At 53.7% G+C, this 16623-nt stretch overlaps 1 protein-coding gene across 9 annotated transcripts in view; it reads left to right on the forward strand.

Moving 5' to 3' along the window:
- TNK2 (tyrosine kinase non receptor 2) overlaps positions 1-16623 on the forward strand; it is an 89973-nt gene that overhangs the window by 27859 nt on the left and 45491 nt on the right. The window contains exon 1 of one of the 9 annotated variants that reach the window (XR_013233363.1): positions 31-459. The exons of 4 other annotated variants lie outside the window; for them this stretch is intronic. Coding sequence is in view for 2 of the 5 variants with exons in the window: in XM_077348046.1 (XP_077204161.1) it covers positions 319-459 (141 nt within the window). In the remaining 3 variants the exon portion in view is untranslated. Of the gene's footprint in view, positions 1-30; positions 460-14978; positions 15779-16623 lie in introns of those variants that run through there. 4 more of the 9 variants (XR_013233362.1, XM_077348046.1, XM_077348045.1 and 1 more) reach the window with 4 other exon arrangements.

The following is a 16623-nucleotide window of genomic DNA, read 5'->3' on the forward strand; positions in this document are numbered from 1 at the left end:
CCAGGGACGCACTCTGCCACTTCAGATCAGCTGGGGCTGTGAGCATCGCATCACTGCATCCACTGAGAGCTCCCCCCCCTCTTCGCCATGGCGACGGGATGCAGGCGAGGGGTGACTGCCAGGATGCTCCAGACTGCGGCTCTCCCCTCGGTCACCTCCGGCTGAGCCGCCCTTGATGGATGCTCCTTAAAGACGGGACCTTTCTCCCCAAAATCCCTTCCAGGTGAGATCTGGCCCACCGCCAGCCCTCGCCTTCTCCAACTGCGGCTCAGCTTTCCGGGAAGGTCGGGATCCGGCTGTTCGCCTCAGCCCGGCACCATGGGGGAGAAGTCGGATTATCAGCGCCTGGCCAGCGGGGGAGAGGAGGAGGCCGAAGGGCCGGCAGCCCCGTCCTGTGGCTTCTCCGATGCCCTGCCTCAGGCGCCCAGGCCGAGTAACCTGGCCGTGCCAGTCCAGCAAGTGAGTACAGCCATGGCAGGGTGCGGAGGGGAAGGTGGGGTTTCCGAGGGAAGTGAAAGGCTGCCTCGGAGGCAGGGGACTCTAGACCTCTCCCCCCTTCCCTTCCCTTCCCCAGCAGGCTTTTGGGGTTCGTTGGCTTAGGCCAGCGGGCAAATGGTACATCTCCGGATACGACAAGTAGCAGACATCCAGAGAGTGACAATTTGGCCTCCCCTGGCTTAGACAGTTCCCGCTGGGTGCCTCTTTCCCTCCCTTCTAATCTGGAGGTGGGTGGTGGGTGGGAGGGGCTGTCGAGTCACAGGCAACTTATGGCGACCCCCATGGGGGTTTCCGGGTCAAACATCCGTGGTTTCCCATTGTGCAGCATGCCTGGATTTCTTTGGTGGTCTCCCATCCAAATACAATCCAGGGCTGAGCTTTTGAGGCCTGACAGGATCAGGCTAGTTGGAGGAGGTGGAGAAAATAAGTCCTTTTCTCCCTATTCTTCTCTCCCTTTTCTTCAGCCGAGTCATCCATACTTGGAATTCACTGCCACAGGGAGGGGGGGCTGGTGGCTCTGAGCATTGACAGCTTCGAGAGGGATTTGGGGGAACATCTGGAGCAGAGGCCCATCTGTGGCTCTTAGCCCCAAGGTCTAGATGTCACACTCTGCCTGGGGCAGGGATGCGCCGTCTTCTTGGCGCTTGGGGGGCCGCAGTGGGAGGGCTTCTGGGATTCTGGCCCCACTGGTGGGCCTCCTGGTGGCCCCTGTGTTTTGGCCAGAGTGTTGGACTGCAGAGGCCATTGGCCTGCTGGGTCAGACCAGGGGTCCATCTATTCCAGCCTCCCGTCTCACACAGTGGCCAGCCAGATTCTCCGTACAACAACAGCTGGGAACAGAGGCCAGGGCCCTCCCCTAGCTCTGGGATTCAGAGGTTTAGTGTCTCTGAACATGGAGGTTCATCTCGGTCACCACGACTAATAGCCACGACTAACAGCCCCCATCTCATGTCCTTTTCAAGCAGTTTCCTCCTGCGGCCATCACTGCATCCTTGGGCAGCGCGTCCCCCGTGATAATCGCTCTCTGTGTGAAATCTTATCTCCTTTTGTCCTTCCTGAACCTGTGCCCCCCCCCAGCTTCCTTGGATGGTCTCCAGTTTTACTCTTTTGGGAGAGCGAGACAAATTACGCCCACCCTGTTAGGTAGGCCTGCTGGTATAATCTGCCTCTTTCAAAGGGAGGTAGAGGCCAAAAGAGCACTTCAGTTAAGCCCCCCTAGTGAGTTCGAGGCAGAGAGGGGTGGAATTGCAGGCTTTTCCTCTTACTGTCTGGCTGTTCTGTTCCAGCCCTGAAAGCGTTTCTTTTGTTTCTGCCATAATTATGGGTTTTTTGAAATTGCATTTAGGATTGGATTATGGTGCTTAGATATTGGCCTGGGGCCTAGGGGGGGGGGAAGCGGGCGGGGGAGGCATCGTGACTGGCATTCTGTATCGCGAACCCCAGCTTGGCGTTTTGTGACAAGGACTTTGGGGATTTGTTTCGCGTTTGCAAGCAGCGGGAGACACAGCGTGGAAGAAGCGGAAGGCGGGAGGGAGGTGTACGAAAAGGGGCTTGCTCTGATTTATTTACTCTTTGGAATATCCGTGCCCTGCTACTTAAAGGCAGTTTGCGTTTTTAAAGCCACAGTTGGAATAAAAGAAACATTCGAATCATTGCAAAGGCTTAAAGCAGAAGGACGCTAACGGCCTCTTAAAATCAAGCTGCCCGTCACAATCACAACCATTTGCGAGTCATTGCAGCGGAAGATTGTGGAGGAAATGCCCATGACAAAGTCTGGCGGAACTGTTTTGGGGCTGTGGACAGGTTCACCTGAGAGAAGGCAGGCTCAGGTGCGTTGTGGGCCGTTGGGATCGGGAAAGATCTAAACCAGCTCTTGGAATTGGGTCCTGAGAAGAACCGGAAGCTGGCTTGGAAGCTGGTGATAGCTGGAGATCGCCTTCTGTTACAGGGGTGGCCAAACTGCGGCTCTCCAGATGTCCGTAGACTACAATTCCCATGAGCCCCTGCTGGCAGGGGCTCATGGGAATTGTAGTCTATGGGCATCTGGAGAGCCGCAGTTTGGCCACCCTTGTTCTATTAAAACTGATGAAAGGGGGCAGAGATCAGTTCCCCTGGAGAAAATGCCTCGTTGACATTAGACGCCATAGAAGTCCCTCCGCTCCCCAAACCCCACTGCCCTCAGGCTCCACCCCCCCCCCCGAAATCTCCAGGTGTTTCCAGGCCTGGAGCTGGAAAACTACTTTGGCACGATCCTGGTGGGCAGCCCCAGAAAGGAATCATGTGTCTGCTGGGGTTATGAGTTCCCCGCAAAGAGACACCCAGCCACGCTCGTGGGATAAAGGAGCCCATTGTCTGAGCATGCTGCTAGGAAATTTCTCCTGAGGTTCATCTCAGATCTGCCCTCCTGGAGCCTTAAACCCTTGAGCAACACTCTTGCCCTCTGGCAGAGCAGGGAACAAATCTTTCCCGGCTTTTATACCCCGCTTTTCATTACCCAAAGGAGCCTCCAAGCAGCTCACAATGGCCTGCCCTTCCTCTCCCCACCACAGACACCTTGTGAGGGAGGAGAGGCTGAGAGAGCTCTGAGAGAACGGTGACTGGACCAAGGTCACTATCTGGCTGCATGTGGAGGAGGTTTAATGAAAGGAGACCTTGTCCCTTCAGCTTTTGCGGTACCCTTGGTCTGAACCTGATCAACAACCCTCTGTCGGACAATCTGGGCTTTGGAAGAGACCTCTGCTTGGCATGTTGAGGGTCCCCGGTTCTATCCCTGGCATCTCCAGTTCACAAGGAGCAGTCGGTGAAGCCAAAGACCTTACTCTGAGAGTTTAAACTGCCAGTAGCTGGCAAAATTTAGGAACAAATCATCAAACAGTCGGTCCTTGAGCAGCTGGAAATGATTTGGATGAGGGATTAGAGGGGATACTTATTAAATTTGCAGATGATACTAAACTGGGAGGGGTAGAAAACACAACCGAAGACAGAATCAGGATACAGGATGATCTTGATAGGCTCGAGAAGTGGGCTAAACTGAATAAAATGAAGTTCAATAGGGACAAATGTAAAGTTCTGCATTTAGGTAGGAAAAACCAAATACACCAATGCAAGATGGGGGAGACCTGTCTTGGCAGTAGCATGTGCAAAAAGGATCTAGGAGTCTTAGTAGACCATACATTGAACATGAGTCAGCAGTGTGACTCAGTGGCTAAAAAGGCAAATGGGATTTTGGGCTGCATCAAACGGAGTATCGTGTCCAGATGCTACCACTGTACTCTGCTCTGCTTCGGCCTCTGGTGTCGTGTCTGGGCTAGCTTCTCACATCCGGAGAGCCAGAGGCGGCATCTCTGATTCCTGCAGCCATGGCTCAGTTTGAGGCGGCTTCTTGTGTTTTAGGCCGCTGGGGAACTGGGGTGGTGGTGGTGGTGGAGTACGTGCTTTCCTAGCAGTCCAGGGAGAGCAAGGTTTTCCTTCGTGCTCTCCTGCCCAGTTGTATGAGCTCATTTTTAGCACCAGACAAAGTTGTGCAATTTAAAGTGGCATAAAGCGCATACCTAAGTTCTGACGATCTGCTCATGGTGACGCCAGGAAGGTCCTTTGAGGGCAAACGAGAGGCAGAGGTGGCTGGCCGTTGCCTCCCTCTGCAGAGCCTTCCTTGGTGGCCTCTCTTCTAAATACTGACCCTGCTTAGCTTCCTACTTATGGCAACCCCAGTAAGGGGCTTTCAATTCAAGGGAGAGGCAGAGGTGGTTGGCCGTCGCCTCCCTCTGCAGAGCCTTGCTTGGTGGTCTCCCTTCCATCCAAATAATAGCTAGAGCCAACCCCGCTCAGCATCTGTGACCTGATGAGAGCTGCACCATGCAGCCTTCCCTCCTGAGGCCGTGTTAAGGCAAAGGCTATTGTGTTTCCACCAGAGCTGCATCCCCTAGCTCAGGGGTAGTCAAACTGCGGCCCTCCAGATGTCCATGGACTACAATTCCCATGATCCCCTGCCAGCAAATGCTGGCAGGGGCTCATGGGAATTGTAGTCCATGGACATCTGGAGGGCCGCAGTTTGACTACCCCTGCTCTAGCTTCACAGGATGCTAACATCCATGTATAGCAAACACGGAGCTACTTTGTATGCCCTGAATGACCAGGATATAGAATCCTAGAGTTGGAAGGGACCTGCAGGGTCATCTAGTCCAACCCCCTGCACCATGCAGGAACTCACAACTACCTGCCCACCCACAGTGACTCCATACCCAAGTGGTCCTCCCCCAAAATAACTCCAGAATTCAACTGGCCTGATTTTGTTGGGGAGAGGCTGGTGCAGCCCCCCTGTAAAAGGAAAACCGGTAGATTTCAGGTGAATGCTGAGATGGAGACCTCATGAAGATAGGGTTGCCAGCCTCCAGGTGTGGCCTGGAGATCTCTTGGCCTTGCAGCTGATTTCATTCTACAGAGATGAGTTCCCCTACCGAATGTGGCTACTTTGGCGGGAGGTCTGTATGGCATTTTACCCCATTGAGATCCCTGTCCCCCAAAGCCCTCCCCTCCTCAGGCTGCCCAGGTCCCAAATCTCCAGGAGTTTCCCAACCTGGAGTTGGCAGCTCTACATGTGACCCCCCCCCTTGAGGTCCATGGCATGTCTTAAGCTTAGCCCTGCAAAGATCCCAATCCGCTGTGCTCAAATAATTTCTTCAAATTGGTTCAGTTGGAGACTTCTTGCTCCTTTGAGCACACTTCCTCTCTGATTGCCTCCAGAAGGACAGTCAGTTAGACTGTTAGCACTACCTCTCTCCTCTCTCTCTTCACATAGTTGTTTCAATTCTCAGCAAAGCTATCCATTCTTTAAATAGCCGATGCCCTGTTCCTTTGCCTTGGGTCAGAAGGCCTGTACACATTCTCTCGGTGATCCCAGCCCATCTCCAGAAGAGGCCAGAACCAAAGTGGATTGGAGGGCTGGTTAGGCCTGATTCTCCCCTGGAAGTGTAAACAGATGCAGAGGTGTGAGCAGGATAGTCCGGATTCCTTGGAGGTTAACAAATGGAGGGGGGGGGGCAATGAAGAGACTTTGACGTTCAGCAGGCCGAGGACGGCAGGAAGGGGTGAGACACTGGCCTGTCTCTTGTGTCTCTTTCTTATATGCTCAGGGTAATGCCGATTGCCACTTTGGGGCCAGGAAGGAATTTCCCTCCAGGCCAGATTGGCCCAGGGATCCTGGAGGTTTTCTGCCTTCCTCTGTCTATAAGGCAGGGGTCACAAGAGAGTAGCTGTGCATTTTCTGCATTGTGAGGGGGGGTTGGACTAGATGACCCTTGAGGTCCCTTCCAGCTCTATGTTTCTGTATTTTCAAGTGTTTAATGTTGGCTTCAGGGGAGGAGGGGGAACACGTATAGATGGTAAGATCCAGGCAGTCATAAATAAATAATAAATAACTCTTTTTATAGCCCGCCCCTCCTACGCACTCAAGGCATGTGAAAGGGTGTGAGGCATCTCCCTGGCTTCTCAGAGGGAAGTCCTTCACCCAAAGAATCCTTATTCCCTGGAACTCACTGCTGCAGGAAGTGGTGGTGACTACAGGCATAGACAACTCCCAGAGGGGGTTAGATGGACCCATGGGGCAGCGGTCCCTAAGTGGCTCTTAGACAGAAGGGGGAGAGGAAATGCTCTGTCTGGAGCAGGGATGATCTGTATTTTTGGTCCTTGAGGGGGGGAGAGAGTGGGAGTTCTTCGGGAGTTCTGGCCCCACTGATGGCCCCTGGGGTTTGGCCACTGTGTGACATATTTATTTTTATTTATCCATTTAGATTTCTATACCGCCCGTTCCTTTGCAGCTCTGGCCGGTTTACACAGAACATTATAACTTACATGAAACATTATGTAGACCAGGGGTAGTCAAACTGCGGCCCTCCAGATGTCCATGGACTACAATTCCCAGGAGCCCCTGCCAGCTGGCAGGGGCTCCTGGGAATTGTAGTCCATGGACATCTGGAGGGCCGCAGTTTGACTACCCCTGATGTAGGCTGTAACATCAAAACAACTTAAAAAAAAACATCAAAAGATTACAAAACCACAATTATAATATAATAACAATTAACAGTAGGGTGGATGGGCCTTTGGCCTGGTCCAGCATGGCTTGTGTTGGTATGTTAAGGACATCAGAGGAGCCCTGCTGGTTCAGACCCGTGTCTCGGCCTCTCTGGAAGGAATTTATTCCTCTGGCCATCGCGTCATCCTGCTCCAAATTTTAATCGCTCTCTGCGTGCAGTAAGATTTCCATTTGTTCTTCCTCTGCTCTGCTGTCCAAAGCCTGTTTTGCTCAAAGAAGCCCTCGGGTTACTGGCTGGCGGCAGCTCGACCGGGGTCCGAGGTGGATCAGTGCTGTCGAAAAGCAGTTGTGAGGGGGGCATGGGTAGATCTGAGAGGCCACGCCATCAGGATCTTCTCTTCCAGGTAGCAGAACCTTCCAAGCAGGGCCAGGCTCATTTTGGAGACCCACCGGAGGTTTGTGATTCAGGTGAGCAAAATTATGCAGCTTGGCTCACTTATGAGAGCGAGCTGGCGGAGTTTGCTCTCCAGGTGCTTTTTGTAGCACATCCTGTCCTAACGGAGGGGTTCAACCAGGCAGGCCTCTGCCTCCTGGGGTCCTGCAGTTTTTGAGCAGAAGGGGAGGAGGAGGGAGGACCTCCCTAAAAAGGATCTTCTCCAGCCACTGAAATTCCTACTGAGGGCTGGGAACTTGTGTCATGAATAAGAAGGTTTGTTTAAAGGCCAAACAAGTTCTTAGTGAAGCAATCTCCAGAGACAGAGAGGGGGTTGAATCGGGCGAGCAGGATTCAAGAGGGCTGCGTTGGAGTGTTTAGTGTGTCCCCCCTCCTCCTTGCCACGAATGGGAGAAGCAAAAATTGACAATCCTGCTCTTTTTCAGCCATGCTTCAGGGCTGTCCCCGTGACGGCCAGTAGATTCTCCGTGAATCAGTCCTGCTGGGCATCCCCTGTTCAGCCCTCCGCTGTGCCAGGCAGCGCCTTGCGGAAAAACCCTTTCCAGCCCCCAGTCACCCCCTCCCTCGCCATACAATGAATGCAAATCAAGTTGGAGTGAACCGAAGTGGCGTATTTTATGGTTACAAAACCGGGTGCAGAACGCTTTGGGTGCTTCTTATCGGCAGAATTCGCGTGTGCAAAGCGGGTTGTGCCAGACGGCCTGCATGGCTCCTCCTACGATTCTCAAGCAGGGATTCCCCAGCCAGGGGTCCGTGGGCGCCTGGGGATCCACAGGAGTTCCAGAGGGGGTCCGCCGTGGCCTTTCCCCTCCTGCCTTAATGGACTTGTCCACAAGCTCGGGACCTGGCCAACTCTGCCGCCTGCAGGGCTCACTGAGAAGGCCAAGGTGTAAAAATCAAAAGGGGGGGGGGTTGGTTGTTGCATTATATGAGAGGTCCGGACTGTCTTCTCAGGTCCTGGCTTCAGTTTTGGGCACCCCAGTTGAGGAGGGATGTAGACAAACTGGAGCGTGTCCAGAGGAGGGCAACAAAGAGGGTGAGGGGTTTGGAGACCAAGGCGTGGGAGGAAAGGTTGGGGGAGCTTGGTCTGTTTAGCCTGGAGAGGAGACGACTGAGAGGGGATCTGAGAACCATCATCAAGTATTTAAAAGGCTACAGAATGCAGGAAATATATAACAGCCTTCCCACGCACCCACAATAACCCCAATTGCATGCCCAGGTGATGCCCCCGTTAAAACCAGAATCCCTGGCCAGTCTGGCCTGGAGGAAATTCACCTGCCATCCCACAGTGGTGATCATCAATTCCCTGGGCCTGCAAAGAAGGGCCACAAGAGCCAAGTACGGACACAATCGCTTCTGCCCACCCACTCACCATCTGCAAATTAAAAAAACAGCATCATAAGTCCAAACATGTCCTAATTTGCAACTAATTTACTTGCTCCTTATACCTGTACTCTTGTGATCCCTCTTCTACTGCCTGAGGAAGTGTGCCTGCACATGAAAGCTCACGCCTTGAATAAATCTTTTTTGGTCTTAAAGGGGCCATTGGACTCAAATTTTGTTGCACTACCTCAGACCAACACAGCTGTCCCCGTGATCAGATCCCCTCTCAGTCGCCTCCTCTCCAGGCTAAACAGACCAAGCTCCCCCAACCTTTCTTCATACGTCTTGGTCTCCAAACCCCTCGCCATCTTGGTTGCCCTCCTCTGGACACGCTCCAGCTTGCCCACCTCCTTCTTCAGTTTGTATATGCAGCTCCCAGCCCTGATAAACGTCACTTTTCACTCCCTCCTGCGGAATTTCATTTTGCCCTTTTGATGACCGTCTGCCCGGTTTGGACGGCCCCTCTTCGTAGTCGCAGATCTTGCAAAGAGGAACAAAACGTTTCCAAGTCCTTCGTGAGGCAGACCACGAAGCCTGGTAGCAAATTTGCACCTCCATTTTCCGCCCCTAATCACTGCAGTCTTGGATGCTCCGGAGGAATACGGAAAAGATTTCCCCCCCCCCCAGGCAGGTGTTAATGTAAACCAGGGTTTCCCAGGCAGGGCCTCTCCCAGAGATGGTTCCAAGCCACAAGTACTGAAAATCAAGTCAACGCCACTGAGGTGAGCCGGTCAGATCTCGGCTGGGTCGTTTCTATCATGTTTTTCTAAGAACGGAGCTCTCTTGAGGGTTGCTTGAATAAACTACTCCGGGCCTCCCTTGGATAAGCAGCAGGGGGGACGACTGCTCAAAAGCATCTGATTCCCACTAGAAATGGGGAGGGGGGCCAGAAACTTATGATCAGCGCCTTGGGAAGATGCTTCAGATTCTCTCGCAGGAACGGATGCTGCATTGTGACCGGGAAGAATTAGTCAGAACTGCCGGGCAGCTGGAGGGCTCCACAAAGCCCCCTTCGAGCTCCACAAAGCCCCCTTTCCAGTCTGCACGGCCCTTTCCTGCCACTGGCATGAGGCAAGTTGGTTTGCGTTTGATGCATGAGGCCCCCCCAGGTCATAACTGACATGGATTCTTTGGATTATGACCAGAGAACATGAGAACATCCCAAGAGTGCTGCCGGATCAGGATAGGGGTCCATAAAATCCAGCATCTTGTCTCACACAGGGGCCAGCCAGTGCCTCTGGAGGACAAGCAGGAGGGCAGAGAGGCCGAGGCCTTCCTAAGAATATCAGAAGAGCCCTGTTGGATCAGATCAGTGAAGGTCCATCTACTCCAGCATCCTGCCTCACACAGAGGCCAGCCAGTTCCTCTGCAGGGCCAACAATGGGGCACAGAGGCCAAAGACTTCATAAGAACTTCAGGACAGCCCTGTTGGACCAGGCCAGTGATGGTCTGTCTAGTTCAGTGTCCCGTCTCCCACAGGGGCCAGCCAGTTCCTCTGGAGGGCCAAACAGGGCAGAGAGGCCGAGACCTTCATAAGAACTTCAGAAGAGCCCTGCTGGATTAGACCAGTGGTCAACCTAGGCCAACACTGTCTCACATAGTGGTCAACCAGGTGTCATGGAGGGCCAACCACAGGTAGAGGGTGAGGCCTTCCCTGATGTTCAACCTGACTCTGGGATTCAGACGTTGAGTGCCTCTGAACATTGGAGGTCAAGAACTGCAGAAGAGCCCTGCTGGATCAGACCAGTGAAGGTCCATCTACTCCAACCAGTTCGTCTGGACAGCCAACAACAGGGCATAGAGGCCTTTCCCTGAAGTTGCTGCCTAGCACTGGGATTCAGAGGTTGACTGCCTCTGAACGTGGAGGTTCCCTTTAGTCAGCATGGCTAGTAGCTAGTGCTAGACTTCTCCATGAAGGTGTCTCATCTCCTTTAAAAGCAGTGGCCTTCATCCCTGTAAAGCAGGGGTAGTCAACCTGTGGTCCTCCAGATGTCCATGGACTATATTTCCCATGAGCCACTGCCAGCAAATGCTGGCAGGGGCTCATGGGAATTGTAGTCCATGGCCATCTGGAGGACCACAGGTTGGCTACCCCTGCTGTAAAGAAAGGAGTCAACGTCCAACAAGACATGGCGGTCGGTCAATAACACTCATTGTTTTATGAAAGCAAGGAGGCAGAGGAAAGAGAAATCTCCCCCAGAGGTCTTGTGATTTCCATGAGAGCTAGAAACTTGCTTTTAAAAGGGCACGCAGAGTTCTGGGGCAGCAAATCCCTGTAATCTGCCTAGCCAAGCTGATTTTCTGGTGAAACAACTGGTGACCACATGTGTGGAATTCCTGAGAACAGCTGGAATATGCAAGATCTGTAGGATGTGCACTTCAACAGCATAAGAAGAATCTCCTGAAGGGGGATTGGGGGAGGCGTGCATTTAGCATACTAAGATGAGGAACTTCCTGATGCTTTCCAGATAATCTTCTTATGAACTGGGGCAGAGTGTGAGTGGGTGGGCAGGAAGTGTTTGCCTCTTGTGGCCCTTCCTTGAATACCCAGGGAATTGCTAATCGCTGCTATGGGATGGGAGGTGAATTTCCTCCAGGCCCGGCTGGATTCTGGAGATTTTTTGGTGGAGGGATCACTTGGGCATGGAATTGGGGTCACTGTGGGTGGGGAGGTAGTTGGGAGTTCCTGCATTCTGCAGGGGGTTGATGACCCTGGAGGGCAGGAATCATAGAGTAATCGAGTTGGAAGGGACCTCCTAAGTCATCTAGTCCAACCCCTTGCACTAGGCAGGACACTCACAACCCCATCGCTCATCCCCTGTCACCTGCCACCCCCTTGAGCCTTCACAGAATCAGCCTCTCCATCAGATGGCTATCCAGCCTCTGTGCAAAAATCTCCAAAGGTGGAGAACCCACCACCTCCCGAAGAATCCTGTTCCACTGAGGAACCGCTCTGACTGTCAGGAACTTCTTCCGGATGTTAAGACGGAATTTCTTTTGAATTAATTTCATCCCATTCATTCTGGGCCATCCCTCCGGGGCAAGAGAGAACAACTCTGCTCCATCTTCCATATGGCAGCCTTTTAAATACTTAAAGATGGCTATCAGATCCCCTCTCAGTCGCCTCCTCTCCAGGCTGAACAGACCAGGCTCCCCCAGCCTTCCCTCATGCATTAGGTGCAAGACGTCTGCCTGAGAGCCACTGTCAGACTGAACTGAAGATGGTTTGATAGACTGGGGGTGTGTATAAGGAAGTGGCATGGAGGCCTTGTGAGTTCAGGGGATTCATAATCACAGGAGGTTAGGAAAATGCTGCTGGTATGAGCAATATCTGTTGTGTGCAGAATTCCACAGCATCTCCGACGGGGGCATCGAAGGAGAGGTGTAAGCGTATTTAGATTAGGAAATTCCTGGTATTTTTCAAATAATCTCCTCCATTGTCTTAATGGACTCAATGGGAGACTTCCTTTGAGCCACATCCTCCCTGCTTTCTCTCTCTTTCTCTCTCTCTCTGTCTCTCCCCACAAAGTTGCTTCTCTATTCTCTATTTATTCTTTATGCAGCCAGGGCTTTCACCCCCTTGGCATACTAAAACTCTGCCAACAAATTAATTGTGTATAGGCCTGCGGACGGCTAATACCTACGCTGGCTAAATTAAGCCTCCACATTCAGAGGCAGTGTATCTTTGAATGCCTGATGTGCAGAGGGGGCAGCTGTTGCATTAATTACCTGCACGTGGCCTATCCAGTAGCACCTAACTGGCCCCCTGGTGGAACGGAGAGATGGACCTTCCGTCCAGCCCAGCAAGGCAGCTTCCCCCCTCCATGTTTGGGCTCTGTGAAGAATCTCGTCCTCCAGCTGACCTTGGCTAGGGGACAGAAGTTGGTTCAAATCCAGTAGCACCCAAGGGACCTGCTAGACTTTTGGAGTATGAGTTTTGGAGAGCCAAAGCTGTCTGACGAAGGGAGCTCCCACTTTTGAAAGATCATGTCCCCCAAAACCTTGCTGAGCCTCTAAGGTGCTAACAGGCCCCAATCTTGCTGCCTACAGCTTGGCTCACTTGCGCGAGCCGACTGGAAGCTCTGGGCTTGCTTGCACCTGCTCCGTTCTCTCCGGTGCCCTTGGCTGTGATTTTCCTTTCCCGGGCGCCGCAACGGCAGCTGAGCGAATGAGCGCACGTGCTGTGGATTCTGTCCCTTGGCCATGGTCACATGCAACTCCCCCCAGCGGGGCTTTCATGCTTTTGGGCGGCACAGAAACAGTGCCTGGGAGCAGGGAGGGAAGCCTGCCAAGCGGGTCGGTAAACAGGAAGGCAGGTCAGCTCTCTGGCTCCCGCTGCCCCCGATCCGATGCTCCCCTCCCTCTGGCGTCCCCCTCCTGCAAGGTTTGGCCCACAGTCTGCCCAGCTGTTCTCCCCTGCGACACGCCGGAGGACAAGGCAGCAGTGTTCGGCAGCCAGAGCATTGCTAGGCCTTCTCCGCTCCTCTCGGCTCAGGAGAGAAACGAGCACAGAGTGCAGACGGAAGCGCACCCCCCCACACACACACCCTCCCTCTGCCAGACATCTGTCAGGTGCACCGACCGGGGAACGTTCTGGGAAGAGTTCTGCCCTGCTCCCGGCAGGATGGAGCAGGATGAGACCCTTCCCACTCAGTTCCCAATAGCAGAGGCTGCATGCAGAAGGGAGCCATTTTCATTGCCTGCTATGGGGTGTAGCTTTGGGGTTTTGTTCTGATGGCTCGGCTGCCCCCCAGATGTGGCTCTCGGGCTGCCAGGGGATGTTAGGGGCCGATCCCGTCTGAGTGGAGACTTGAACCGTGCTGAAGGGGAGGTCGTGAAATTTGGCTCCAAGTTTCTGCACCAAGAAGCTCTCTGTTCCGTTAAGGGTCGGTAGTTCTGCGGGTCCAGCGCATTTCGGCATGTTTGCGTGCTTGATGTAATCCGTTCTGCACTTGCTGCTCACGAGCGGGACAGAGCCACACCGGACTCGGAAACCCTCTTCTCTCGAAATCTTGTTCCTCCTTCTGGCTTCCAGGATTTCACCAGAAATGACTCACACACTTTCGATCCTATCTCTGCCTCGCAGAAGGGTGAGGAATTGCTTGCTTCCTCTCCCCCCCCCCCAAAAAAAAACAAACAAACCAAAGGCAGGCCAAATCAGAGTCCGGGGGCAAATGTCGTGTGCTGTGGGGCTGATCTTAAAGTAAAAATCCCAAAGTGGAAAAAACCCGCAATCTCCTGTTATGTGTGGTGGAAAAGGGCATCTCTGTGTGCCTGGACTCCCTTGAGGGTCTCCCATCCAAATACAGTCCAGGGCTGATCCTGCTTAGCTTTGTAGATCTAACCTGGACCGTGCAAGTCAGGGATTTCCCCCCTGGTTATGGGAAGTGCTGTCAGGTTGCAGCCGACTTGTCCCATCCCTGTACAGCTTTCAAGGCAAGGAGGGTTGGGGGGTGGCGTGCCGTTGCCTGCCTCTGCGTGGCTGCCGTGGCCTTCCTCAGTGGCCTCCCATCCACATACTCATCTGGGCCGACCCTGTTTCACTTCCGAGATCTAATGCGGCAGGGCGAGCCTGGGCCGTCATTGGGACCATCCAAAAGACACAGAATGCTCGGTGGGCTGTGGAGTTCCCGAAAAACCTTCAGCAGGCTGGATGGGGCAGGAGAAAGGATGCTTTGAGACAATGGAGCCTGCCTTTCATGCCACGTTTTGTGCCGAGTTCAATGAAATAACATTTAATAATAATCTGAAGAAGGACGAAGCGTTAGTCTTTATAGCCCGCCTTTTGCTACCTAAGGTACTCTCAAAGTGGCTTCCAATCGCCTTCCTTTCCTCTCCCCACAGCAGCCCCCTATGAGGCAGGTGAAGTTGAGGGAGCCCTGTGAGAACAGTATTATCAGGACTGTGATGAGCCCAAGGTCACCAAACTGGCTGGATGCGGAGAAGGATTTGGGAATCAAACCCGGCTTTCTTGGTTAGAAGCTGCTGCTCTCAACCACTGCACCACGCTGGCTTTCACAATTAGGAAAAGCACCTGCCGTTAGCCACTAACCCTAACATTTTTGTTCCTCTTTTGTTTTTGTGAATGGGAATTGAACCCAGAGGACTGACTAACTCAGTGTGTTATTCTAGCGAGGCACCTTCCTTATGCTGCATCTTGGCGGGAAATCTTCATGAGTCTGTTTGCGGGTTTCCTCTCTCCTTGTACCTGCACTCTGATGGCTCCGATTTCTTTGTCCGGGGGCGTGTGCATGCACAGGAAAGCCCACACCTTGAATAAAACTTTGCGGGCCTTCAAGCTGCCATCGGACTCCCAACTTTATTCTGCTGCCTCAGTCCGACTCGGCTACACCCCTGAACCTCAGTAAATGACACCATGCTGTAAGGCAGGCTCCGGCAGGATTCGGCTCCAGCACCCAGCCAAGCTCTCTGGCCCGAGCGGAGGAGCGGAGGTGCTTGTGAAGCGATTTGCAGTCCCCAGTCGGAGGCCCACAGGAAGCTGCCTCTCCAGCCTGCAGTTAAATTTGACCTCTTGGCAGCCGGTCAAGAAAGCGTTCCCTGCAAATACCATAGAGTCTCTGTTCCAGGCGATTCCCCAGGGAGCGAAGGGAGGAGAGGAGAGGGGTGGAGAGGAGAGGAGGCACCAGCAGGCACACAGAGGCTCCCAGACCCAGATCCCACGCCGCCGCCGTGCTGCTTTCGGGAAGCGGCCCCATCCTTCCACTCTGCTCCCAGCTGCTGCGGAGAAGATCCCCCAAACCGGACCTGGCGGGGTTGTTACTCGCTTCTGGCCCCGGGAGGCTGAAGGCGTTTTGCTTTTGCCTCTTCCCGTTCCGAAGGGCAAACTGAGATTCCAGACGGGCTGCAGCACAACAAGGGGGGCGATTCTCGGGTCTGCGGTGGGTCCAGCCGCTGTGGCGACGCCTGCTTCCGCCTGGCTTTCCCAGGAGTTCCCAGCGGCACAGAGCAAGTGGAGCGCCAGGCTGTCAGGCAGATGGACGAGCGGCCGCCGGAGACCCCCGACCGGGAACACGTCCTCTAGGATGGCCGTCACGCCAGCCCCTCTGAGATCGCTGTCCTCGAATGTGCGCCGCATCTTCCAAAAGAGCCCCCGGCCTCTGGGATTCCGGACTTCTTAACGGATTGCGTCTGCTGCCACCGATGGGCTTGGAGACTATGGTCACTTGGCTCAGCAGAGGTTTTCGGAGCCCGTGGCCAGCGGTGGTAACTGGAGGATCCTGGTGCCGTCTCCGTGAAGCGCCCCTCTCCCCCTTTGACGCTGCCGGTCCCTTTTTGGAAAGCTGCATCCATCCGATCCGGAGGACCGGCCTCTTTGCTTCGTAGGAGAGATGCCACGCTTGGCAGCTTGGCGGTGTTCCTTCCCGTTTCTGGCCCGCTTCCGTGTCTATACGGTAAGAGGGGACGGCTTCCATCTCCGCTGGCGCCCAGGGAGCCTGCCTGGTTCTTTCCAGGCTGTCTCCCGTAAGCAGATCTGCTTTCTTGTTGCACACGGGTCTTGTCTTGGTTTCTCTGCGGTCTTCTTCTCAAAACTCTTCTCTGCAGGCTCCTTCCAAAAGCCCCCCCCTTGTCTCCTCTTATGGCCGGGCACGCACGTGGCATGCTTATGCGCAATAAGGCACGCCTCCTCCAGCAGTTTCACAGGTAACCATGCCGGTCTAAGGTGGCAGCTAGACTCTAGGACAGGGGTAGTCAAACTGCGGCCCTCCAGATGTCCATGGACTACAATTCCCAGAAGCCCCTGCCAGCATTCGCTGGCAGGGGCTTCTGGGAATTGTAGTCAATGGACATCTGGAGGGCCGCAGTTTGACTACCCCTGCTCTAGGACAAAGGTAGTCAAACTGCGGCCCTCCAGATGTCCATGGACTACAATTCCCATGAGCCCCTGCCAGCGAACGCTGGCAGGGGCTCATGGGAATTGTAGTCCATGGACATCTGGAGGGCTGCTATTTGACTACCCCTGCTCTAGGACTTTCAAGGCCTATGTGATTATCGAGATATGAGCTTTTGAGAATCCAAACTCTTTTCTCCAGTTACAACGCACATTGTACTTCTGCATCCTGAATTCCTTCTTCGCAGCGCCCTGCCCGACTTCTAACTGGGATATTATAAGGACTTGGGGATCTCCATTCCTTCTTGTATCTGATGAAGTGAGCTTGGACTCTCGAAAGTTCATGCCCTGAAAATCGGGTTGGTCTTGAATGTAATGCTCGACTCAGTTCTAAAAGAAGCAGAAGAA

Source organism: Paroedura picta, chromosome 8 (genome assembly GCF_049243985.1).
Source record: "Paroedura picta isolate Pp20150507F chromosome 8, Ppicta_v3.0, whole genome shotgun sequence".
NCBI classification, from domain to species: Eukaryota; Metazoa; Chordata; class Lepidosauria; order Squamata; family Gekkonidae; genus Paroedura; species Paroedura picta.